Source organism: Mixophyes fleayi, chromosome 5 (genome assembly GCF_038048845.1).
Source record: "Mixophyes fleayi isolate aMixFle1 chromosome 5, aMixFle1.hap1, whole genome shotgun sequence".
Classification (NCBI taxonomy): Eukaryota; Metazoa; Chordata; class Amphibia; order Anura; family Limnodynastidae; genus Mixophyes; species Mixophyes fleayi.
The window spans coordinates 123,286,168-123,313,824 of NC_134406.1; the positions used below are offsets into that span (position 1 = coordinate 123,286,168).

General features: G+C 43.2%; 1 protein-coding gene across 3 annotated transcripts in view; it reads left to right on the forward strand.

Annotated features, from left to right (window-relative positions):
• The window catches only part of MOCOS (molybdenum cofactor sulfurase), a 720,810-nt gene that overhangs the window by 394,835 nt on the left and 298,318 nt on the right, over nucleotides 1-27,657 (forward strand). For all 3 annotated transcript variants that reach the window (XM_075212790.1, XM_075212791.1, XM_075212792.1), the window contains exon 6: nucleotides 27,135-27,334. In XM_075212790.1, the coding sequence (XP_075068891.1) occupies nucleotides 27,135-27,334 (200 nt within the window). The remainder of the gene's footprint in view (nucleotides 1-27,134; nucleotides 27,335-27,657) is intronic.

Genomic DNA, 27,657 nt, shown 5'->3' on the forward strand with positions numbered 1-27,657 from the left:
GATAGATTCTACCTTCTTTGGATCGATTTGGAGACCCATGCCAGAGATTATATACCCGAGGAAGGGAACCTGAGGTTGTTCAAAAAGGCACTTCTCCAATTTGCAATATAGGTGATTAGTACGAAGGCGAGACAGAACTTCTTTGACATGATCTCGATGAGAGGTGATGCTCTGGGAGAAGACCAGGATATCATCAAGATAGCAAGATAGACGACTAGAGACAGATATAAAAGATCTCTGAAGATTTCGTTGATGAATTCTTGAAAAACAGCAGGGGCATTACAAAGCCCAAAGGGCATCACGAGGTACTCATAATGTCCATCTCTCATATTAAAAGCAGTTTTCCACTCATCACCTTGACGAATGCGGATAAGGTTATAGGCACCTCTAAGATCCAGTTTGGTGAAAATCTTTGCTCCACGAATCCGATCAAAGAGTTCTGATATGAGAGGTAACGGGTAATGGTTCTTCACCGTAATAGCATTCAGCTTCCGGTAGTCAATACAGGGTCTAAGTGTACCATCTTTCTTTTTGACAAAAAAGAACCCTGCACCCGCTGGAGAGGAAGACTTGCGGATAAAACCACGTTGAAGATTCTCAGCAACGTATTCAGACATGGCCTGGGTCTCTGGGAGAGAAAGGGGAAAGACTCTGCCTCTAGGGATGCACTTGTCAGGTACGAGGTCAATGGGGCAATCCCAGGATCGATGAGGAGGCAGGGACTCTGCTGCAGCTTTGCTGAATACATCTACAAACTCGGCATAGGCCTCCGGAAGAGCAGGCTGTGGAGTAGAGGCTAGGCAAGAGATTGAAGGTTTGGGAGGATGTACAGCAGTCAAACAATGTTGCTAGCAGATGGATCCCCATGAAATGACTTGGGCACGAGACCAATCGAACTGCGGATTGTGAGCTTTAAGCCAGGAAAGGCCCAAAATAACAGGATTGACGGACTGAGGAAGAATCAGGAAACTTATCCACTCAGTGTGAAGCGTTCCTACCGCCAGCCGTAAGGGACTGGTAATGCGATCAATGGAACCATTGCTGATACGATTACCATCAATTGCAGTCAGCGCCAGAGGCTGTGGCAATGGAAGAATGGAGAGACGAAGCTTGGAAGCCAACTCAGCGGAGATAAAGTTCCCAGCGGATCCAGAGTCCACAAAAGCTTTCAATTGCTGGGGGCCATCTGGAGAAAATAACGTAATAGGCATCAGAAATTCAGAATCTTTCAAGGAATAGGGAGTGAAGGACTTGGATCTTAGAATGACCTCCCTGTCATCGCCTAGGATGGGGCGTTTTCCCAGCCTCTTGGAGCATGAGGAGAGGAGGTGACCCGAGTCCCCACAATAAAGGCAAAGACGGTTTTTGATGCGTCTGTCACGCTCCTCCTGGCAAAGACGAGAGCGGCCAATTTGCATAGGTTCTTCCGGAAGAATCAATGGAGCTTGGAACTGAGGCGCCAGGCGTGGGAATGAGCGCTGGGTCCGTTCACGTTCTTGCATACGTTCCCTGTGGCGGATGTCCACCTTGATACACAGAGAGACCAAGTCGTCAAGATTAGACGGAAGCTCATGGGAGGCCAAATCGTCTTTGATATGGTCGTTTAACCCTTGCCAAAAGGTGGCTACCAGAGCCTCATTGTTCCAGCGGAGTTCTGAAACCAAGGTGCGAAACTGTACGGCATACTGCCCAGCAGTGAGTGAAGCTTGACGGAGAGCTAATAGGCCAGAAGCGGCGGAGGAAACACGTCCAGGCTCATCAAAAACCCTCCAAAAATTCTTAATGAAGGTGGAAGAATCTCGGAGCGTAGGATCGTCTCGTTCCCAGAGGGGAGAAGCCCAAGACAAGGCTTGACCAGAGAGGAGGGAAATTATATAAGCCACTTTAGTCCTCTCGGAGGCAAAATTTGCTGGAGAAAGTTCAAACTGAATACCGCATTGGTTAAGAAACCCACATTTCTTAGGATCGCCATCATATTTCTCCGACGGTGGAATACGTAGGCTTCTGGAACTAGCGGTGCTGGCAGTAGACGTTGTGGCTGTGGAGGTAAGCGTAACTGCTGAGGCCGTCTGGCTTGCTGGAAGAGACCCCTGAAGGGTGTCTAAACAAGAAATAACCCCATGAAGTCTTTGCAAGAGTTGTGCCTGATTGGAGTCTTGCTGATCCACCCTGTGGGCTAAGTGGAGCAGAAGGACCCGAGCTGAGGGTTCATCCTGTCCACTCATATGGCCAGAGTATACTGTCACGGAATTGCAGAGATGGCCGCTAACCGGTATTAGCGCAACTGAACCGGGAGGCGCGGAGTCTAACGTACCCCCGGTATTCACCAGGGACCCCCGCAAGGAGGTTTGGGCTTAGCTGCAGAGGGTACGCAGGTCGCGGTTCTCCAAGACAGTCACCGGTGTAACGACAGCAGTAGACAGGCGTAGTCAGGCAATTCAGGTCAGAGCCAACCGAGCGGTGCAGTACAGAGGGAGGATCCAGAGAGAAGTCAGATCAAGCCAAATAGTCAAACCAGCTGGGCAGCGAGTTACCAAAACGAAACACAGGTGAGTAGTCACAGGAAGCCGAGTCAGAACCGAATAACACACTGGATCAGAAGTTCAGGAAACGCTGGAGCTGGAGTGAACCAATACTCTGGCACTAGACATGTGTCAGAGGCTGCTTTATATACCCTAATCTGCCTCCTGATTGGGTTAGGGAGATTTTGGCGGTAAGACATGCTGGCTGCAGACAGGTGAGCAGAGATAGCGTCCCGCTGCTAGGCAACAGGACGTGGTTGCTGAGAAGGTGCAGGCGTCCGTCTCCTGCACCAAGTGTCAGTGCGGAGACGGAACCTGACAGGATTACTGCAGCAAAGAAGATTTAAGGAGCAGGCACCTGAGGAGAGCACCCAGTGACCGAGGGCCTTCTACCAGCCTTGAGCAGACTTGTCCAGGTGTATGGTTTTGGCAGTGTGCAAATAAGTTAGGTGGGGATGTCTGACTTTCTGTAAGTAAGCCTAATAGGTTTACACTGCATTATAAACTTAAATATAGACCCAAAAAATACAGACACTCAGGGAAGGGCTGGCAGACTTTGGCCCGGGGGGCAAGCACACAGCACTGGCTCATAAGTAGCGTCCCATCCTTAAAGGGTGTTTTTTTGTACAATATTTATTTATATATATAATAAGAGGCTATTTTAGTGTTGCTTAATCCATATATATACTTTTATGCCCAGGCCCAGAGCTGGATTAAGGCTCTGGGGGCCTGGGCACTTTAAACAGGGTAACCCCCTGTGATGTAGCATGGTTATCCATTTAGACAAATACACAGGCAATACTGTGTGCACTACTGTTAGGTGCACACAGTTCTGCCTTCACGAGCAGTACACGGTGAAGCAGGACATACCTCCCAACTGTCCTAAGCTAAACAGTCACCCAAATTTGGGACTGTCCCACCAGATTCAGGACAGTTGGCAGACTGTCCTGCTCTCTCCTACCTGTTCTTGTCACTGTCACCACTTGTGGCTGCTGGTTTCTTTAGCTCATTTGCTGGTTGTCTGCACCATGGAATATTGGAGGCCCTATTTGGAGAAAAAATGGGTACATAAAATTTAGAAAACTCCAACCAGTCCCAGTTTAAATCAATAGCACCCACGTTTTATAAGTAGGCCTACCTTCAGCCACAACATTAAAATAATAATATTCACATTTGCTAAATCGATCTCTATCCCTCCAACCAACCCTGACATTTGATAGCACCCACATTTAATATATAAACCTATTTCCCTCTCTCCAAACAACCCCAGCAATAATTTAAATAGCATTTACATTTAACAAATATAACCATTTTCCACAACAATCCCAGGCATTAAATAATTTATAATCACATTTAATAAAGAGACCTCATTCTCCCCAAACAACCCCACAATCAATAGCTCACCACCCCAGCATTGAATTAAAGGTCCAATTACTCCATCTTAAATTCATAGGACCAACTAATAAATTAAATTGCCCCACCATCACCCCCTTAAATAAAATAGCGCCCAATAATTAGCCCCCACCTGCACTCCTCAATTAAATTAACAGCCTACCTTTCACACACAATCCGTTCATATACTGGCCCCCTCTCACATACAATACGTTTATATAGTGGCCCCCTTACACACACAATACATTCATATAGTGGCCCCCTCACACACACACACAATACATTCATATAGTGGTCCCCTCCCACACACAATACATTCATATAGTGGCCCCCTCTCACACACAATACGTTTATATAGTGGCCCCCTCACACACACAATACATTCATATAGTGGCCCCCTCACACACACACACAATACATTCATATAGTGGCCCCCTCACACACACAATACATTCATATAGTGGCCCCCTCACACAATACATTCTTACAGTGGCCCCCTCACAGTCACAATACATTCATATAGTCGCCCCCTCACACACACAATATATTCATATAGTGGCCCCCTCACACACACACAATACATTCTTACAGTGGCCCCCTCACAGACACAATACATTCATACAGTGGCCCCCTCACACACACATAATACATTCATACAGTGGCCCCCTCACACACACAATACATTCATACAGTGGCCCCCTCACACACACACAATACATTCATATAGTGACCCCCTCACACACACAATACATTCATATAGTGGCCCCCTTACACACACAATACATTCATATAGTGGCCCCCTCATACACACACAATACTTTCATACACTGGCCCCTTCTCACACATACATACATTCATATACTGCCCCCCTAACATACACACATTTATTATTAATTTATTATTCTGACGCAAACATACACTCACCTGGTTCATCGGCGCGCTGTGCAGTTCTTCATCTGTTCGCACATGGGACGGCACCTATGACGTGGTGCGCGTCCCATGTGCCACGAGGAGGAGGTCAAATTTGAAGGGACGGAGATCTGCGCCGCGGGTAATTGTAGAAGGTGGCTGGCCCGGGGGAGGGGCCAGTCACTATTACAGACACCCGGCCCGAATTTATTTTTTTGGGCCCGGCCCGGTGAACATGTGCCCCCCTGCCACCCCCCGGGCCAGCCCGCCCCTGCAGACACTGCTGATATATCAAAAAGTGTGACGAGCATTGATGATAAAAATCACTTGTGTAAAACAGTAAAGCACTGCACAGAATCTTAAAGTGTATTGGTAGCAATTTAGACAACAATAGAAACCAGTACTCCTAGATAGAACCAAACAGTGCTGACAGTATATGGAAATGTGAGACGGCCATCTTTATATCCTAAGGCACTAAAGCTGATGTATGTATTCTAAATTGAAACAAACTGTCCCAAGGAACCCCTGCCCTTCTCACTTTTGCTAAACAGTGATGAAAAAACCTTAAACTTCATTCCAATTTTGTCTCAGGTGAACAATTTTCTTCCAAATTCAAGGGATATCTTGATGCTCTGTAAGTAAATAGTTTTCTGATAGGTTTCTGTATTATTATTATAAATACATCTTTTTTTCATAATCTGATAATGATGATCAGCTTTATGTTTACTAGTTAAGCAAAAAGTGTAACCAGTGTTTACTATGCTGATAGCCACTTACGTAAGGGGGACAAAGAGAGTGCAGTTTTCCAAAAAAAAAGTGACAACCAGCACCAGGCTTTGCCACACTTGGCTGGTAAAAGCCTATTGTCGGTGAGCATGGGAATTTGGGCCCAAAATCCCCCTTCCCTCCTGGACGGCTATGGCCAGTTATGTGTTACAGATAGAAATCATTACTTAAGCGCATGCAATTATAAGTCCCACCAATCCCTGGCAACAATTAACTGCTTGGGCATCCTGGCACTTTTTACAATTTGTACCTCTTCATTTACAGTATCTAACTCAGGCTATAAGCACAGGTGCTGGTAAAATTTTGGAGGGTCACTTTTAAAAACTACAGTGTAATTAAAACTTATAATCAACAATTTTATGGTGATTACTGGCATATCATGATACAGCTGCATACATATGCAGCATTTTGAGTAGAGATGCTCACTGACCCCCGTGTTTTGGTTTTTGTTTTGGATCTGGATTACAGTCGTGTTTTAGTTTTGGTTTTGGTTTTGCCAAACCGCCATTGCGTGTGTCACGGGCACTAGGAGTTCTGCCCAGTATTCACCAGTTGACAATGCTTACCAGAGGGGTGGGGTTTACACAGCGGACCTCTGGGCAGTAGGGTGAATAGTAGGAACGTATATAACAGCAGATGGAGAGAGAATGCCAATGGAATAGATGAGTTAGTGACTTGCAGCTATACTGGTAGGAGAGTCAGCGACTTGCAGCTGTACTGGTAGGAGAGCAGAGTGGACGTGAACAGGTGAAGGAAGGTAACGGGAGAGTCAGTGGTCTGCGGATAGGAAGTTGTACCACTGCTGTGATGAGAAGACTTGTCCAGGTGCAGGTAGGTAACGGGAGAGTCAGTGGTCTGCGTATAGCAAGTTGTACGACTGCTGTGAAGGGAAGACTTGTCCAGGTGTAGGTAGGTAGCGGAAGAGTCAGTGGTCTGCGTATAGCAAGTTGTACCACTGCTGTGATGAGGTGAGGACTTGTCCAGGTGTGGATAAGTGGAGGAGTGATAAGAGTCTATAACTGTATAAGTACAATTGGAGAGCAGAGGAGCTAGTCCCAAACAGATATGCAGCATCACAGCTAATAGTCTATAGCGGGTATGCATACCGCTGCTGAGTAGAGAGGCTTGTCCAAAGCAGATATGCAGGATAACAACTGATAGTCAATAGCAAGTATGCATATTGCTGCTAAATAGAGAAGCTTGTTCAAACAGATATGCAGCGTAACGGCTAATAGTCTATAGCGGGTATGGATACCGCTGCTGAGTAGAGAAGCTTGTCCAAAGCAGATATACAGAATAACAGCTGATAGTCAATAACAAGTATGCATACCGCTGCTGAGTAGAGAAGCTTGTCCAACGAGGATATGCAGGCACAGCAGGAGAGCTGAGAGACTGTAGCGGGTATGGGAACCGCAGGTGAACAGAGCAGGTAATCCAGCAGACAGCTGAAGACACAAGAAGGACACAGGAGTCAGTAGCGGGTATGGGAACCACCGATGATCAGAGCAGGTAATCCAGCAGGAAACTGAAGATACGAGCAGGACACAGGAGACACCTTCAGAGACTCACAGGGAATGAGACTCAAGATCAGGCAACGATACCATGGCCACAGGTGCCTTAAATAGGGAGAGGTGATTGACCCACCAATTAGGTTAAAAGCAAAGTCATAAGAGTTCATGGATCCTGCGCATGCGCAGACCATCAAGATGGCGGACGGCCGCGGCTCAGGACAGGCGCCGGCAGGAAGGATAGAGAACCACGCACCAGCGCAGAGGCACTCATGGTCCGGTGAGTGACAGCGTGTTTTGGTTTTGGCTTTGGTTTTGTTTGGTTTTGTTTTGCTATTTTGTGGAAAAATCAATGTTTTTGGGCATAAAATAACCAAATTTAGTGCTCCACCTGTTTCTTGGATAAGTAATGTAATTGTAAAGCTAATAAATTATCCAAAAAACAGTTTAATTCCTGGTAGGCCTTCATTAATTCTACACACAAACCAGATTGTCTTCCTCTCCATCTATGCATATTGGCAATGCAGCCATCGTCTTTGGGTGTATATTACACCCTACACTTATAGTTAAATATGTAAAGAAATGGACAAAGGCAGTTTGGTTTCACCCTAGACATAAAAAGAAAGTTTTAAAAACACGTTATCATCATCATCTGGAGCTTCATCCTGACCCTCATCAGTGTGTACATCATCATCACAGACTATCAATTCAACGCCGCTTGAATCTGCCATTAGAGAACAGTCAGTGCTTGGATGTCTTTGATGGTGAAGGCCTTCCTCGTGGAAGATGTAGTTCATTTTTATAAACATTATTTTCTCCACATTTTTGGGAAGTAACCTTCTACGGCGATCACTGACTAAGTTCCCGGCTGTGCTGAACACTCGTTCAGAGTACACACTGGAGGGTGGGCAGTTTAGGTATTGCAAAGCAAGTTTGTACATGGGTTTCCAAATGGCCTGCTTTTCTTCCCAGTAAGGAAAGGGACTGTCTGACATTTCCATATCAATTACGTCTTGAAAATAATCCTCCACCATCCTTTGCATGATAATACTCGTATTAGATGGAGTTATGGGCAAGGTCACACATTTTTTGAAAAAATCCTTCAATCCAGCCCAGATGTTAAACTGTTCTGGTCTGCCCCTTGCATCTTCCCTGCTTCTTTTTGGGAAATAAAAAATTTTACGAGCAGCAGCTGCTTGAGAAAGTGAAGGAGGACATGTCGTCAAGCCAAGACCCAGTTCAGCGGCCAACTTGCTGAGCAATAGCTCCTTGCAAAAGTTCACATCTCGCTCATTTACAAGTAAAGACTCAATGTAGGTCTTAAACCTTGGCACAGTGGCCAAAACGTAGTGATCCGAGTTCAAGATCTTAATAACTCGAGGATCATTGTGAAGCGAATTAAGTACTTGGTCGACAAGGCCAACATACTTTGCGGAATTGCTTGCTTTCATCTCCTCCTTCAGTTTCTCAAGCTGATTTTCCAATAGTCTAATTGAAGGAATGACTTAGCTCAAACTAGCAGAGTCTGCACTCACTTCACACGTCACAACTTCAAGTGGTTTCAGCACCTTGCACAGCACTGAAAGGATTCCCCACTGTGCAAGAGTAAAAAATACATCCCCCCTCCTTTCCCAATGTCATGGCTTGTTCAATACGCTTGGATGGCTTTGCGCTGTTCCTCCATCCTCTGAAGCATGTACAGGGTGGAATTCCACCTAGTTACCACCTTTTGCTTGACATACACTACAAATGGCTATACAATTGTTGTCTGTATTTGGGTAGAAATAAAAAAAAAATTCAGCTTTTCCCAACACTTTGCCATGAACTCTCGTCAAATGGCGTAACATAGACGAGGTTCCAAGATGGTTAAGGTCCCTCCCTCGACTCACTGTGGCTTGACATACACTACAAATGGCTAAACAGTTGTTGTCTGGATTGGGGTAGAAATAATTCCACACATAAGAAGTGAATGTTTTTGTTATATGGCCAGGCATGACAATGGCCTTTTTCTTGTCACGTGCCAGAACTGCTGCCACTGGTGCAGGACTTACACAAACAACCTCATCCTCATCAACATCCTCATTAGCGCCCTCGTCGCCTACACAAATCTCCCCCTCATCCTCTTCTAATTCAAAAGTGGCATCCTCAATTTGTGTATCACCGGCTACACTTGGGCTGTTCAGGCACACATCAGCAGAACTGCTGAAAGGGCCCTTCTTTATGGATACACTAACAGAATGCTCACGATTAAACATACCACTGTTGGATGGACTCTCCACATGGATTGTTGTCATTTCTGATTCAGAGCATACATTATCCTCTAATGCCTTACTGTTTTCTTGCAGCTCGGCTTTGACGCGTAACAGTAGTTGTGCACCACTTTCAGACTCTAAATTACTTGGTCTTGCTTGGTCACGAGTGACCGTACAAGAAGAAGGTTCGGTAACATTTTTGGATCTACCACTAATAAAGAAAGGCGAACACCTCATTCTCTCTTTGCTACTGCGTGTGAAGAATGGCATGTTGACAATTTTTTTTTTATCGTCACTTAACTTTTCCTCAGTTACACTTCTTTTTCGCTTCAATACGGTAAAAAAAAATTTGGTGTGTGTTTTTTTCCCAGATTTAAAAAGACTATGTACTTTTACATCGCCTTTCCCAGATGACGTACAGGGAACACTACCATCAGGACTGGTGACAGAACTTGGATACTGATTCTGCTCATATGTAGACTGCTTTGAATCCATTTTAATGAGCCCAAAGCACTTGTAGTGCCAAATATTGTCTTGTATAGATGCTGCTGACAAATACGACATTTTTTGACAGCCAGAAAAGAGTGTAAAACACTGGGGAATATTGGACTCCCCAAATCACTTGTAGTGCAAAATATTGTATTAGTTAGATATTGCTGACAAAGAAGACTGTTTTTGACAGCCAGAAAAATTAGTGTAAAACACTGGGGAATATTGGACACCCCAAATCACTTGTAGTGCAAAATATTGTATTAGATAGATATTGCTGACAAAGAAGACTTTTTTTGACAGCCAGAAAAATTAGTGTAAAACACTGGGGAATATTGGACACCCCAAATCACTTGTAGTGCAAAATTTTGTATTAGATAGATATTGCTGACAAAGATGACTTTCTTGACAGCCAGAAAAATGACTGTAAAACACTGGGGAATATTGGACACCTCAAATCACTTGTAGTGCAAAATATTGTATTAGATAGATATTGCTGACAAAGAAGACTTTTTTTTACAGCCAGAAAAATTAGTGTAAAACACTGGGGAATATTGGACACCCCAAATCACTTGTAGTGCAAAATTTTGTATTAGATAGATATTGCTGACAAAGATGACTTTCTTGACAGCCAGAAAAATGACTGTAAAACACTGGGGAATATTGGACACCTCAAATCACTTGTAGTGCAAAATATTGTATTAAATAGATATTGCTGACAAATATGACTTTTTTGACAGCCAGAAAAATTTGTGTAAAACACTGGGGAATATTGGACACCCCAAATCACTTGTAGTGCAAAATATTGCATTAGATAGATATTGCTGACAAAGATGACTTTTTTTGACAGCCAGAAAAATTAGTGTAAAACACTGGGGAATATTAGACACCCCAAATCACTTGGGAATATGAGACACCCCAAAAGCACTTGGAGTGCCAAAAAAAGGAAAAAAAACCTCCTCTATCCTCCTCTATTACTGCTCTAACAATTGCAAATGGTATTAATATTAGAATTGTATAGAATAGTATACAAACAGTTATGTGTATAATAATTGCTCTGTCCCTGCACTAATATAGCCTGTGACCTAACCCTGCTCTCTCCCTCTGTCAAATGGCGATAGATTGCTGTGGAGGCTGGTATTTATGCTTTTCAAATCTCGCGAGAACCGAGCGCAGAAATATGAATACGTCACAATGACGTTTTGCCTCGATTTCGATTCCGAATGGGCGGGAGAGTACCGAGCCTGGCTCGGTACTCGGATAGGCTAAATTCGGATGGATTCGGATCTCGGGGAACCGAGCCCGCCCATCTCTAATTTTGAGTTGCGTGTTTATTAGGGTACATGCAACTCAAATTCACACATTAGATCACAATTTTTCTGCCATAATTTTAATGCATATGTTTGGGTCACAATATTGAAGCCTACTCTAAATCATGCCTATTGTGTGCATTTTATCTTCATATCCCCTGCTATGTTTGTATTCTTCTGGACTGTCCTTCAATTTTAATCTTAATGCGATGCTAAGATTCTAAAAATCATATTAAGATTAGATCCCCATCTTTCTAAAGTACAATATCTACATATTTATAGATGCAGAGTATATTTACATTATTAGGTGATGCAAGAAGAGGATTGCAAATTATGTCAATATACACTCAGTGGCGACTTTCTTAGGTACATCTGCTCTCTATTTCAAACATCTAATCTGCCAATCATGTGACAACTTAATACATAAAAGCATGCAAATATGCTCAAGAGGTTCAGTTGTCCAGACCAAACATCAGAATGGGGAAGAAATGTGATCTAAGTGACTTTGACCATGGAATTATTGTTGGTGCCAGATGGGATGGTTTGAATAACTCCTCGCATTTCATTTACAACAGTGTCTAGATTTTACAGAGATTGTGAGAAAAACAAAAAACATCAAGTGGGAAACAGTTCTGTGGGCAAAAATGCCTTGTTAATGAGAAATGTCATTGTAGAATAGCAAGACTGGACATCAAATAACGATGCGTTACAACAGTAGTATGCAAAAGAGCATCTCTGAATGCACAGCATGTCGAACCTTGAAGTGCATGGGTTGTTTAGCAGAAAACCAGACTGGTTCCACTCCTGTCAGTTAAGAACAGGAAACTGAGGCTACATTGCACATAGACTCACCAAAACTGGAAAGATGAAATTGGAAAAATGTTGCCTGGTCTGATGAATCTTAATTTCTGCTGTGAATGTCAGAATTTGGTGTAAACAACATGAATCCATAGTTCCATCCTGCTTTGTGTCAAGTGTCAACGGCTGGTGGTGGAGGCGTAATGTTGTGAGGAATATTTTCTTGGCACACATTAATTAATTGAGCATCATTTAAATGCCTCCAATAGTCGCCAGATCTTAATCTGCTAGATCACCCTTGGGTTGTTATGAAACAAGAGATTGGCGGTATAAATGTGCAGCTGACCAATCTGCAGCAGTTGAATCATGCTATCATGTTGACTTGGACCAGAAGATCTAAGAAATTTTTCTAGCTCCTTGTGGAATCCATGCCACAAGGAATACAGGCTCTTCTGGGGGGAAAGCGGGAGGTCTGTCAAGTACTAGAAAGGTATAGCTAAAAAAGTGGCCACTGACTGTATAAACAATTAGTAAAGAAAAACTTTTAAATGTGCTGACAGATGGAAAATCATTAATGGGCTTTGCATTCAGCCTAATGTCATGGCTTCTGAAATAAGCAGCACATTGTTATACATTACAAAAGCAGGTGCACTTTGTTATGTTCTTCCTTCCAACTTTGCTGGCCATCCAGTCAATGGGGCGACCTCGGGAACTTGGAAGGGTACTTTCAAATAACGGTCAAATTACTACTCATAGGAGCAGTAGCTGTTGCTTAATTCTTTAAAGGCTCATTCCTAATGCGATTACATAAACACTTGCGAACCCTCTGATTGGTGCTCTGTCTCAATTTCACTGGGGCTGGTTTATTCATCATCATCATCATCACCATTTATTTATATAGCGCCACTGATTCCGCAGTGCTGTACAGAGAACTCATTCACATCAGTCCCTGCCCCATTGGAGCTTACAATCTAAATCTCCTTGCCTGTTATATGTGCAGTGATCTAGTGTAATGTTATTCGCTTGCTTTTGCATATACAAACCCAGCTTGATATTGTCCTTGTTCTGATCCCAGCCTATGCTTAACCTTTGCTTGAATTTCTGGCTACTGAAGTTTGCAGCCTGCCTTTGCTTGCTTGGTTTTTCTGCCTGTGGCCACCTGCTCTTACTATTGCTGGATATGTTAAGGGTAAGTGCCACTCATTCGATTTGGCCCACCTGCTGACTGTTATTCCTAGTTTGCACAGTACTTTTTGTAAGTTTTACTTTGTTTTCTCACCTATCTTTTCTGTCTGAATACACTGTATATTCTTGTCACTTAGTACCTAGTACCTTCTCTTGTCCTTGCCCACTGTTGTTGACTGTCTATCAGGTGCCGTCCCTGATTACCTACTTCATCGCGGGGATGGTTGCTTTCCCTTCATGTTGGCCCACTGCACCTTGAGACATGCTTTCCCTGGCCCTGTGATATCACTGACTGCCCAATTAAATTGCCTATTTAAGGCAGACTCTGGCAGCCTATTGCTGCCAGAGTATTTGGTCTCTATAGTCCAGCTCCAGCTTTTGTTCCAGCATTTAACCTATTAATTCCTGGTTTGACCTCTGCTGCGGTTCCTGACTACCATCTTGGATTCTCATTTGGCTCCAGCATTACCAGACAGTATTGACCTCATCTTGTTTGGCCATTCTGTTCACCTTCTGCTTTAGCAGTGGCTGACATTGAGGGCCGGGACTTGCACGTACCATGCAATTAAGGCTGAAGCTTTTTGTCGTGGTTCTTGGTGAACACTTGATTTGTGTTAAACTCCCAACTTTTTTTTTCAATTGTGTCAACTACCGTTAGCAGTCATCATCAAATTCTAGTGTGGTTGTGACACTATCCCTGGTCATCTCTCTGCTAACCCCTACAAAAGCCTATGTGTAAATACCTAGATATACATACAGAAGTCATGTGGTTAACAGATGACTGGTTAGAATTACCACACTAAGGAAGAAGGCGCTGCTACAGGTGAAGTGCATGAGTATCCTGGTTTTTGGTGTTTGTTCTTTGCTGTCTTTTCTAAAGATTTTCTATAGTACCTCATAGATGCCTCCCAACTTTTTAAATTGGGGAATCGGGACTTGGGCAGTACGCAAGAGAAGGGGGTGTGGTCACATGTCACAGAGCTTGGCAACATCCCATAGGGGCATATCCAGCCCTCCCAACATGTTGTACCATTCCCTCCTCTAAAAACATCCCTTGAAATCTGCGCACACCAGGGACAGGTGCAGAGCAGCAGTGAATGGGACATACCTCCCAACTTTTTGGCCCTCAGGACAAAACTGTCCCAATTGGGATGGCCGGACTGTACCTCTCACTCGAGATAGTTGTGAAATATGTATAACTGGAAACAAGACAGACATTTTTTGAATAAAGTAGCTAATAGATAATAAGTGGATAATAGCTCAGCAGAGTCTATATCATGTAAATCTTTCTAGCGTTTACCTATGTTTTTTGTGGCTGTGGACTCACACAACCTAAAACACATTGCAACCTGCTACATTCTGTAGCAGGGAGGAGTGTTGGTTCTATGGGAACAGTGAGTCCAGGATTTGCCTGTAAACAGGTTAAACAGCTTGCAGTTTTTTGCAGCTAGTGTAAAGTATCTCGGAGCATACCAATAGGCCATAATTATAGCAGTTTTTGAAACGTGTGTTAAACCACAACTGAGCTGTGCCAAAACAGAGTACAAACTTTATTTTGGTGCAACAAGCTTATCATAATTACTGCATCACAAACCTGTGTGGCCTGGTTCACATCCTCCTTGCTTGCCAGCTGGAGACCTTCTGTGAAGAACAAACTTTTTGCATAGAAATTAACATTTTTTTCATTAGGGATTATAGTAACTGTCTTTAATTTACATTTTTGTTCTTTTATCCATTTTTCTGCTGCTGACTTTACTACTCTGTCAGCTCTGGTATTAAACAATTCCCCAATCAGTGTGTGCTTGTAGCCACTCCCATTTCATTATCACCTAGTACAACCCCTTTGAAAGACTCTAATGTTTCTTCCTGGATTTCAATAATTTATACAATACCAGGCCCAAGGAATACTTTCCAAACATTCAGCCATTTTAAAAGCACCACTGTCCCTTTTTACAAATCAGATAACCTCATTAGACACCTCACTCTTCATCAAAAACTAAATCACTCACAAGGTTTCACATACATTTTTCTCACATAATCCCTTCAAATTGATATCCAGAAATGTAGTAAAATTATACTTATACAAGTTTAGAAGGTAAACAATTACATATTTCTGCCTGTACATATATAAAATGAAAAAGCAGATAACAAAGGTTATCCTTCTGGTAATCCACCATAAAACAAAAAACTAATCAAAAATTACTCACTCTCTCACATATAAAGGAAGACAAATTAACTGATACCTTCCAGCCTACATCTGTGAAAGCATTAAACTAAGTACTAATCAGCTTCAATGTGTTATTACCACTCTGGAGATATTTTAATTACTCTTGAATTATTGAAGCATACTCGAAGAACCTTTTTATCAATTTTACATACATTGTCAGATAACCAAAACATAGTCCTACACCAAGATTTTTTTGACAACATCAATACAGAGGGAGAGAATCTTGAACTTCATTCCCCCTCTCTGCTCATAGCCCCCCTTCCTTTCTTCACACACACTGAAGTCTTTTACACAGAATAAAGGTGGGGGGGGGGACGACATTCCATTCTCTTAGCTGCACAGCCTCATACACACACTGTATAATTTTTCTCCCATATACATGCATCTACGGGATGCAGTGCTTATTCTCTTTTATCTCAGAGATCACCGATTATATGACTTTAAATTTCAACATCATAAGTACCTATTACAGGCAAGGTTAGATTGTTAGAGGTCTGCCTTGTGTAAATACTCAAAATACTTAACAGCAATTAAACTGTTCTTCCTATACATGTAACTAGCAACTAACCCTTCAGTAAATCTTGTTTTAAGTCATTTTAATGACAGATTCACAACACAAATAATGCTAGTCACAATATTTAAACCTTCTGTCTGGGTCCTTAATTTTTCTATTGCTCTTGACACACTTTCCCCTACAGCATTCCACATTTTACACATTTCTGTACTCTTCAATAAGTCAGTCCTGTCTCACATTTACATCTCCACATATATTTCGACTTTCCAGATCTCTTAACTTCCCTGTGCCCCTCAAACAATCTCTTGGGGTTTTGTCTCAATACCCCTTTCGTTCTTGTCACATTGCCACTTGCACCACTCTTGTTCCTCCGTCCACACATGTCATTTCCTTCCCTTACGTCTGCCATCTCTGCACATTCATGTTCATAAATCAATTTCTCTGTGGTTTCCTACTGTGTTTCACATTTTTATCTTTAGTTATGTGTATCAATATATTTTGACATACTCTTTATCATGTGTTGTATCCTTATTGGATCAAAACTACCATCGTTGGTCAAACCAAACTTCTTAAACAATTCATCAATTCCTACACAATTTTTTTTGCCATGGATATATTCCATTATGTCCATAGGCATTCCTGGAACATCAGATTCTGTACTATTGTTACAAAATACCTTTTGACCTAGTCAAAATATCTTATGACAATTATGTACTATTGAAATGAATTTAAACCATACCATTAATTAATACTTGGTTGACAAAGGAAGATGTCAAAAGGCAACTGAAAAATATTAAGATAAATAAAGCTCCAGCTCCAGATGGCATACACCTAAAGGTTCTTATGGAGCTAAAGTTAGAGATAGCTAGACCACTATTCTTAATCTTCAAAGATTCAATCTCATCAGGCTCAGTAACAAATGATTGCTGAATAGCAAATGTGGTGCCATTGTTTAAAAAGGGAACAAGATCACAACCAGGGAATTAAAGACCTGTAAGCCTGATATCAATAATGGGGAAAGTACTGTAAGGTATAATAAGGGATAGTATTCAGGATTACTTGGTGCGCAATAAGATTTTTAGTGGGAATCAGCACGGATTTGTGAGGAATAGGTCATGTCAATCTAATCTAATTAGTTTCTACAAGGAAATTAGTGGGAGCTTAGACCAGGGCAGCACAGTAGATGTGGTCTACTTAGGTTTTGCAAAGGCCTTTGATACAGTGCCATAGAAGAGGTTGGTTTACAAAATAAGGGAACTGCGTCTAGGAAACAATATTTGTACTTGGATCGAAAACTGGTTAGAGAATAGCATCCCGCCGAGTTCCTGCACCCGCCTAGCTACCTGGTTTCCGGCCCCTCCGGCAGTGCCTGAAATCGACTCCCGGCCTGAAATCGGCTCCCGGCAGCATCTCAAATCGGGTCCCCGGCTCTGGCCCAGCTGCCTCCACTGTTCTTACCTGGCTTCTCCTTCGATCTTCAGTGCTTCTCGGCTCTGCTCTTCTCTCCTGTGGACCTCCATCCGGCTGTCTCCCTGGGTCCTCCCGCCGCCGTCCGTGAGGCCTATTTCTGGTCTCATCCCCGGCCTTGAGTGCCGCTCCTCTCCACTTCGTGTGCCTCTTCTGGTCCCTGCATTCGGCCTGTTGACATGCACCTGTGGTCCTGCACCTCTATGCTGCTCCAGAGATACTTCTCAGGAGCGTCCTGCATAGTGGCTCATAACCTCACCTCCACTCCGCTCCAGCGTTACTCCAAACTGACCCGCACTGCGGCCTACTCCTGGCTGACTCCACAGACTCCCCCATTCTCCTCGCTTCCGCTGCCTCTCCACTCTGCCGTTACTTTCCATGCTCTGCCCTCCTTTTACACCCAGGGCTGTCTCCATCGTCACCTCTGATGCTCCTCTCCTGTTGTCCACGGATGGTTCCTCCACCCTCCTGCCCCTCCTTTGAGGTCTCCACCTACTCTCACCCAAGCACTCTAGGTATCGTCTATTGTCTGCACTATTGTCTCTCTGGTTTGCTTCACTGACTTTTCCCTGGAACTCTGCATCATCCCCTGGGGTGGCTTGCCACATCGGCCTGCTCCTAGCCACGTTTAGGCACCTGTTGTTTACTGTTATTTAATGCCTGTTATCTATCGCCTGTTTTTATTGCCTGTATTTTATTATTTTCCTGTTATTTACTGTTATTCATTGTCTCCATTATCACACTGTTTTGCCTTATACCCTCCTGCCATGTTTTATATGCCACACCTTTTCTCCCTTCCACTTTAGGCCTCATTAACTGACCTTCTCTCTCTCTCTCATTCTCCTCGTGTCCTTTTGTCTCCTCCGTCACCTGCGGCCGTCTCTCTCTGCTACTGTCGGCTCTTGTTCCTCCGCCCTCCTGGTATCCTCCCTTCTTGCTCCCTTAGCCCTTACTCTGTCTCCCCAACGACTGCTGCCACTCTCCATCCTGCCCCCCCTTCCTTCTTCCTCTCCTCCTCCCTTCAGCCCTCATTCCTAGTCTCTCTTATCTCCCTCGTCCTTTGCTCCTTTCTACCCACCCTTCTGCTCCACCTTCGCCTCTCTCCCTCCTCACTATGCCCCTGTTCATGCGCCATTCCCATTCTCTCCCGGTGCCCCACCTCACCCTCTTCCCCCCGCTCTCCCCAGCGCACTGCCCACCTTGCCAACCTCATCACCATCTCTCCTCTTCCCTCCTTCCCCTTCTCCTGTGCCCTCTGGAAATCTAGATCCGTCCGTAACAAACTCACCGCTATCCATGACCTCTTCTTGCCATTACTGACACCTGTCTCTCCGATTCCGACGCCTCCCCTGCCGCTCTCTCCTATGGTGGCCTCTCCTTCACCCACTCCGCCAGAGCCGGAGCCCGTCCAGACGGTGGTGTGGGCTTCCTTCTTTCCTCTGCCTGTACTTTTCGTGTCATCCCCCCTGAATCCTCCCTCTCCTTCTCCTCTTTTGAAGCCCACTCTATCCGTCTCTTCTACCACATCCACCTCCGTGTCACTGTCATCTACCGCACCCACTGGTCCCACCTCCCTCTTCATCGACAACTTCACCGCCTGGCTTCCTCACCACCTCTCCTCTGACCTCCCTTCCATCATCCTCGGCGACTTTAACTTCCCTATCGACAACCCCATCGACCCTGCGTCCATTAAACTGCTCACCCTTTCCTCCTCCCTTGGCCTTACACAATGAACCTCTTCCTCTACCCACTGCCTTGGTCAATCCCTCAACCTTGTCTTCTCCTACCTATGTAATCTCTCTGACTTCTCTGTCTCTCCCTTTAATCTATCCGACCACCATCTTTTCTCTTTCTCTCTCTCCTCCTCTCCTGCTTCACTCTCCATGCCCATTCCTACTCCTACTTGATCCTGCTACTCTGTCCTCTACTATCGATACTCTCCTTTCTCCCCTTTCCTCCCAGGCCTGCCCCAACCTGGCGGTCTCCCTTTACAACCACACCCTCACCTTTGCTCTCGATGCGGTCACCCCTGCCCACTCTGTCAACCCCCGTTGCTCCAAACCCCAACCCTGGCACTCCAAATTTACCCGCTTCCTCCAAAAATGCTCTCGTACGGCTGAATGACACTGGAGAAAATCCCGCTCCCTGGCTGATTTTCTCCATTTTAAGTTCATCCTCTCCTCTTATAGCTCCGCCCTCTCTCTCACCAAACAATCTTTCTTTAAATCCCTCATTTCCTCCCAGTCCTCTAACCTTCGCCGCCTCTTCACCACCTTCAACACTCTCCTGTCCCCTTCCCTCCTCTCCCATCCTCCTTGACCGACACTGACTTTGCCTCCTTCTTCTCCTCTAAAATCGAGGCTATCCGACTCAAAATCTCCTCTTCCCCTCCCCCGCCCGCCCCCGGAACTCTTCCTCCCTCTCCCCCTAGCCACCTAGTCCCTGTACGGTGCTAAGGATACATAGTGGCGCCCTATAAATAAAAAAAAAAAATAATTAATAATAGGGAACAGAGAGTTGTGATAAATGGAACAGTTTCTAATTGGTCAAAAGTTTTAAGTGGAGTACCTCAATGTTCCGTGCTGGGGCTACTCCTTTTTAATATATTTATTAATGACGTTGGTCATGGTTTAGAGAGTAATGTAATAAAATCAGAGCAAGATGTAGCTTCTCTACAGAGGGATTTAAATAAACTGGAGGATTGGACGGCCAAATGGAAGATGAGGTTTAACATAAATAAATGTAAGCTTATGCATTTAGGGATCAAAAACAAGCATGCAGTCTATAAATGGGATTAATTTAGGGGAATCTATAAAGGATTTGGGAGTGCTCATAGACAGTAGACTTGGCAATAGTGCTCAATGTCAAACAGCAGCTGCAAGGGCAAATAAAATATTGGCATACATAAAAATGGGCATAGATGCAAGGGAAGACCATATAATTTTGCCACTGTATAGGCCTCATCTTGAATATGGAGTACAGTTCTGGGCACCACTCTATACAAAAGATATTTTGGAACTAGAAAGGGTTCAGAGAAGGGCGACAAAGTTGATAAAGGGTATGGAGTCATTAAGTTATGAGGAAAGGTTGGCCAGTTTAGGCATGTTTACTTTAGAAAAGAGGCATCTAAGAGGAGATATAATTACTATGTACAAATACATTAAGGGTCAATACAGAGAACTTTCATGGGAACTTTTTACCTCAAGGACTATACAGGACACGCGGTCACCCTCTAAGTTTAGAGGAGATGAAGTTTCAAAACCAGCAAATAAAGGGGTTATTTACAGTAAGGGCAGTCAAGATTTGAAATTCACTGCCAGGGAAGGTTGTGATGGCAGATGCCATAGATATGTTTAAGAAAGGGTTAGACAAACTTTTAGCAGAAAAGTGTATCCAGGGACAAGACCGTTAATTAAAATGAAGTATAGTAGTGGATATAGGGGAAAAATAGGACTACAATATTGGGTCTGGAGGGATTTGGCGGCTGCTTAATCTGGTTCAATTTCACATATATGAAAGGGATAGCAGGAGATCCAAAATAGGTTGAGCTTGATGAACTGGTGTCTTTTTTCAACCTTATAAACTATGCTGCTATGTTACTATGTTATTTCCCCTGGTCAAAATACTTTATGACCTAGTCAAAATACATTATGACTTGAAACAACAATTAATACAACCTGGACCCATACATGGGTCCCAAAGAATAAAATTGTGTGTCTTATGGATTCCAATGCTATGACATTAAACTTTGACCATCCAATTTTCAAAGAACAACAGATAATATGTTTTACAACCTTAAACAAAACAAATAAAAAGTTTCCTCTGATTGGCTTTTATGGTCGAGGCACAGCGACACACGGACAAGGCAGGACTGTTGACAGACACAGAGGCAGAGAAGAAAACTACTCACCACATGGATTTATGCGTCTGTATCCCTCTCTGATCCAGTTGTCATTTTGTGGGTTACTGTACGCTGAGTGAGATCCTCCAAAGAAATATCAAATCCATCATATGCTATTGGTGGATTGAAACTGAGCTGTACACAATCAAAGGAATTCTTTACTGCATGCATACTTTATGATCGATCGGAGAACAGAGAAAACACAACATCATCTCTTGTGTGTATAGAAACTAGATATGGGCGGGCTCGGTTCCCTGAGAACCGAACCCACCCGAACTTTGCCTATCCGAGTACCGAGCCGAGTAGGCTCGGTACTCTCCCGCCCGCTCGGAATCCAAATAGAGGTCGAACGTCATTGTGACGTCGTCAGATCTCGGGGCTCGGTTCTCGCGATACTTGAAAATTATAAATACCTGCCTCCACAGCAATCCATCGCCATTTGACAGAGGGAGAGAGCAGGGTGTAGTCACAGGCTGATCAGAGCAGGGACAGACAATACAATTCTGACTCCAATTCTGATAATAATCGATAGATAAGAGAGGAGGATAGAGGAGTCTTTTTTTTCAATATTTGGCACTACAAGTGTTTTGGGGTGTCCCCCATTCTTTTGCATTAATATTTCTGGCTGTCAACAGTCCTGTTTGTCAGCAATCTGAAAAATAATTTTTTAGCACTCCCAAGTGCTTTTGGGGTGTTCTACATTCTTTTGCATTAATATTTCTGGCTGTCAAAAGTACTATCTGTCAGCAGATTTAAAATATAATATTTAGCACTGCCAAGTGCTTTTGGGGTGTCCCCAATTCTTTTGCATTAATATTTCTGGCTGTCAAAAGTACTTTCTGTCAGCAGATTTAAAATATAATATTTAGCACCCCCAAGTGCTTTTGGGTGTCCCCCATTCCCCCATGGCAAAGAGAGAATGAGGCCTTCACCTTTGTCTATTAGTGGCAGATCTAAAAATGTTACCGAGCCTACAAGTGGTGCACAACTACTGTTACGCGACAAAGCCGAGCTGCAAGATAACAGTAAGGCATTAGAGGATAATGTTTCTCTGAATCACAAATAACACCAATCCCTGTGGAGAGTCCATCCAACAGTGGGATGTCTAATCGTGAGCATTCTGTTAGTGTATCCATAAAGAAGGGCCCTTTCAGCAGTTCTGCTGATGTGTGCCTAAACAGCCCGAGTGTAGCCGGTGATACACAAATTGAGGATGCCACTTTGGAATTAGAAGAGGATGAGGAGGAGATTTGTGTAGGCGACGAGGGCGCTAATGAGGATGTTGATGAGGATGAGGTTGTTTGTGTAAGTCCTGCACCAGTGGCAGCAGTTCTGGCACGTGACAAGAAAAAGGCCATTGTCATGCCTGGCCATAAAACAAAAAAATTCACTTCTTACGTGTGGAATTATTTCTACCCCAATCCAGACAACAACTGTTTAGCCATTTGTAGTGTATGTCAAGCCACAGTGAGTCGAGGGAGGGACCTTAACCATCTTGGAACCTCGTCTATGTTACGCCATTTGACGAGAGTTCATGGCAAAGTGTTGGGAAAAGCTGAAAGTTCCTCAAAAAAAAAAAAACAGCACTCCATCATCAGCTAGGACCCTTCGGTCACCGACATCCCGACGGCTACAAAATACACCCACCACACCATCCTCATCAATATCCTCAGTAGCACTTGGAGTTAGCCCTGCATCCCACTTATTAAGGCTGGATGACTCCTGCACTCTAATTGATTCCTCTGAAGAAAGCGTTAGTCCCACTGCTGCTGCTGTTGCTGCTGCTGGGGGTGAATCGTCAGCCCAGAGGCAGGTCAAGAAAATGAGCAGTCCTACATATCAGCAATTAACTGTGAAACAATCATTTGCTAGGGTAAGCAAATATGACAGCAGTCACCCAGTCGCCAAGCGAATCACAGACGCCATTGCTGCATTGTTAGTGTTAGATCTGCGTCCAATCTCCACAATATACGCAGCTGGTTTTTCACAGTTAATTGAGGTTTTGTGTCCGCGTTACAGAATTCCATCACGGCACCATTTTTCCCGTAAAGCTATTCCACAACTATACCAAAAAGTGTGTAAAAATGTAGAGATTGCGCTGAAAAATGCCATTCTGCCCACTGTCCACTTAACCACAGATATGTGGACAAGTGGAAGTGGCCAAAACCAAAGACTATATGACTGTGACAGCCCACTGGGTTGGTCATTCACCTTCACCAGCAGGAACAGCAGCAGCATGTACACCACTACGTAACGTTTGTCACAGGCAGTCCACTCTTTGTATCACCGGCTTCACTAACAGGCATACAGCTGAAAATTTGTTACGCAAACTAAGAGTTGTGATTGATACATGGCTTATTCCACTTGGACTCTCCCCAGGATATGTAATTTCTGATAACGCCAACAATATAGTGCGAGCATTACAGCTGGGTGATTTCCAGCACATTCCCTGTTTTGCTCACACCATCGACTCGGTGGTGCAGAGCTTCCTACAAAATAACCGTGAGGTGCAGGAGATGTTTTCGGTGGGCTGTAAAATTTCAGGCCATTTCAGGCATTCAGCCACAGCATATAGGAGATTACAGCAGCTCCAAGAGCAGTTTAACTTGCCCTGCCACCAACTTAAGCAACTAGGTGAAATTCCACCCTGTACATGCTTCAGAGGATGGAGGAGCAGCGCAAAGCTATCCAAGCATATTGCACAAGCCATGACATTGGGAAAGGAGGGGGGATGTATTTCACTCTTGCACTGTGGGGAATCCTTTCAGTGCTGTGCAAGGTGCTGAAACCATTTGAAGTTGTGACATTTGAATGAGTGCAGACTCTGCTAGTTTGAACCAAGTAATTTCTTTAATTAGACTATTGGAAAAGCAGCTTGAGAAACTGAAGGAGGAGCTGAAAGTAAGCAATTCAGCAAAGTATGTTGGCCTTGTCGATCAAGTACTTCATTCGCTTCACAATGATCCTCAAGTTATTAAGATCTTGAACTCGGATCAGTACTTTTTGGCCACTGGGCTTGATCCAAGGTTTAAGACCTACATTGAGTCTTTACTTGTAAATGAGCGAGATGTGAACTTTTGCAAGGAGCTATTGCTCAGCAAGTTGGCCACTGAACTGGGTCTTGGCTTGACGACATGTCCTCCTTCACTTTCTCAAGCTGCTGCTGCTCGTAAAAAATTAAATTTCCAAAAAAGTAGCAGGGAAGACGCAGGGGGCCGACCAGAACAATTTAACATCTGGGCTGGTTTGAAGGATTTTTCTAAAAAATGTGTCACCTTGCCCATAACTCCATCCAATACGAGTATAAACATGCAATGGATGGTGGAGGATTATTTTAAAGATGTAATTGATATGGAAATGTCAGACAGTCCTTACTGAGAGGAAAAGCAGGCCATTTGGAAACCCATGTACAAACTTGATTTGCAATACCTAAGCTGCCCACCCTCCAGTGTGTACTCTGAACGAGTATTCAGTACAGCCAGGAACTTAGTCAGTGATCACCGTAGAAGGTTACTTCCAAAAAATGTGGAGAAAATTATGTTTATAAAAATGAACTACATCTTACACGAGGAAGGCCTTCACCATCAAAGACATCCAAGCACTGACTGTTCTCTAATGGCGTATTCAAGCGGCGATGAATTGATAGTCTGTGATGATGACGTACACACTGATGAAGGTGAGGATGAAGATCCAGATGATTTTAAAACTTTCTATTTAAGTCTAGGGTTCAATCTACCCCCAAAGAGGAAAGGGACTTGGGGCATTTCCATATCACGTACCATCTTGAAAGGTTGCTGTTTTGGCAATTTATCATTATGGGTATGGTGTCATACACACACTGAGCCCAAACTGCCTTTGTACATTTCAAATAATATTGTACAGTCTATAACGGCTGATTTTTTTTGTGTTTTCTACAACTGGAGGGGGGCCTATAGAGACAGAAACCAAACTGCCTTTGTCCTTTTATTTACATATTTAACTATAAGTGTAGGGTGTAATAAACACCCAAAGACGATGGCTGCATTGCCAATATGCATAGATGGAGCGGAAGACAATCTGATTTGAGTGTAGAATTAATGAAGGCCTACCTACCAGGAATTAAACAGTTTTTTTGATAATTTATTAGCTTTACAATTACATTACTTATCCAAGAAACAGGTGGAGCACTAAATTTGGTTATTTTAGGCCCAAAAACATTGATTTTCCATCAAAATAGCAAAGCAAAACCAAACAAAACCAAAACACGCAATTGCGTTTTTGCAAAACCATAACCAAAACCAAAACACGACGGTAATCCAGGTCCAAAACTGAATACAAAACCAAAACACGGGGGTCAGTAACCATCTCTAATAGAAACTGTTCTGTTTATTACAATCAAAATTACACATTCTTATAGCACTATGGAACTTTTTCTAGCATGCAAAACGATGTAACACCTTGCATCATATGTCTAAAATAATTTGGTCTATCTGTCATTATGATTTTAGCCTTGCAAAGTAACTTTCAAAACACTATGAGTTACAATGTTATCTCAACTAAACTATTTCTTACCAGCTCCTCTCTTTTTCTTTAAACATGGTCTGCATATTTCATGGAACATACTCATTATTTTTCTTAAGACTTACAGTACATTATATTTAAAGCAATCTTAAAGGCACAATGTACATTTTTAAATGACTTCTATATTCTAATTTCTCATCTACCACACTCCAAAAACATACTGGTAGGTTAATTGGCTGCTATCAAAATGACCCTAGTCTGTCCCTGTGTGTGTGTAAGAGAATTTAGACTGTAAGCTCCAATGAGTAAGCTCCAATGAGTCAGGGACTGATGTGAGTGAGTTCTCTGTACAGTGCTGCGGAATTAGTGGTGCTACATAAATAGCTGATGATGAGTATGCTTTCCAGCATTGAAGGGGTTAAAACTCTGAAACAATGCTCTTGCTAATTACATCAATAACATTGCTTTCAACTTAATGATCAATGATTGTTATTTTTGCATTACAATATTGTATATTTACTTGCAATTCTCGCTCTCCTCCTCTTCCACTCTCTGTCGGTGTTCCCTAAGGCTCCTTCTTGAACTCATTTGGTTTCTAGTACCACCTCTACACATAAAACACCCAAATCTACCTTTCTTCTCCTGTCCTGTCACCCTCTTCCCTATCTTTCCTTTCCCGTGTCCAACTTCCTCTCTGCCATCTCCACCTGGATTACAAAACGCTTCCTCAAACTTAATATGTTCAAATATGAGCTCATCTTCCCCCCCTGCTAATGTCACTCCCCCTCGTATTCTTCACAGTCATCAACCACACTCTCTCCCTTGTTCCCCAAGTTTGCTACCTCAGTGTCATTCTTGACTCTGCCCATACCTTCTCCGCTCATGCCCAGTTTCCCTTGCAATCTTGTTGCCACACTGACCTCCCCCTCACCCACCTTTTCCTGCTAAAATCCATTATGAAGGCTGCGGTTAAACTAATATTCCTCTCCTGCAACTCCTCTTCGGGTGTCCAACTATGTAAATCATTTCACTGGCTCCCCAATGCTTCCAGAATTAAGTTCAAACTGCTCATCCTCACATTCAAGGCAGTCATCAGTGCTTTCCCTCCATAATCTCTGACCTTGTCACAAGATACACCCCTGACACACCCCTAACAGCATCACATATACAAAACTGTTGCCTGTTTTTTTCTTCATGTCAGTGGCCTCCATGTCTTAAAGTTGGCCTCCATGTCTTAAAGTTGTTTGTTGCCTCATTCTTATACAATGCTTAGAATTCAGTAAATGGTACATTCTGGAAATTTCATTTATGTAATGAATATTAATAAAACAAATGTTCAAAAAGAGGTAACTAATGTGATATTTTGTTTTGCAGGTGGAATGGAGAAAATTAGAAATCATACCCATGCATTGGCCAGTTACACTTACTATGTAATGTCTGCTCTGCGTTATGCTAATGGAGAGCCTGTAATATGTATCTACACTGACACAGAGGTTAGGACGTTCGATGTACAAGGTCCAATCATTAATTTTAATGTGCTGGATGAAAGTGGAAGCATCATCGGTTACTCTCAGGTACATATTTATTCATGCATGAGTGAAATTCTTCATCTGTTATTAATTGCAGTACATTAATTATGTGTCCTACATTTATTTATTTCTCATGCTTAAATGTACAGAACTTATCTTTGCAAATACCAAAAATTTTAGAAACTCTTCCTCACTTACTGCTCTGACAGGGCCATTTTCCCTTAATAAATGTAATAGCTCCAAATAGACATTTATATTACCACCAATTACAAGTTTTACTTAAGTTGAGTTGTCAAATCTCAGATATCACTATTCCATTTATGCTCCAGAATATGAAAGAATTGAGATAACAATAGTAAAACATCTTT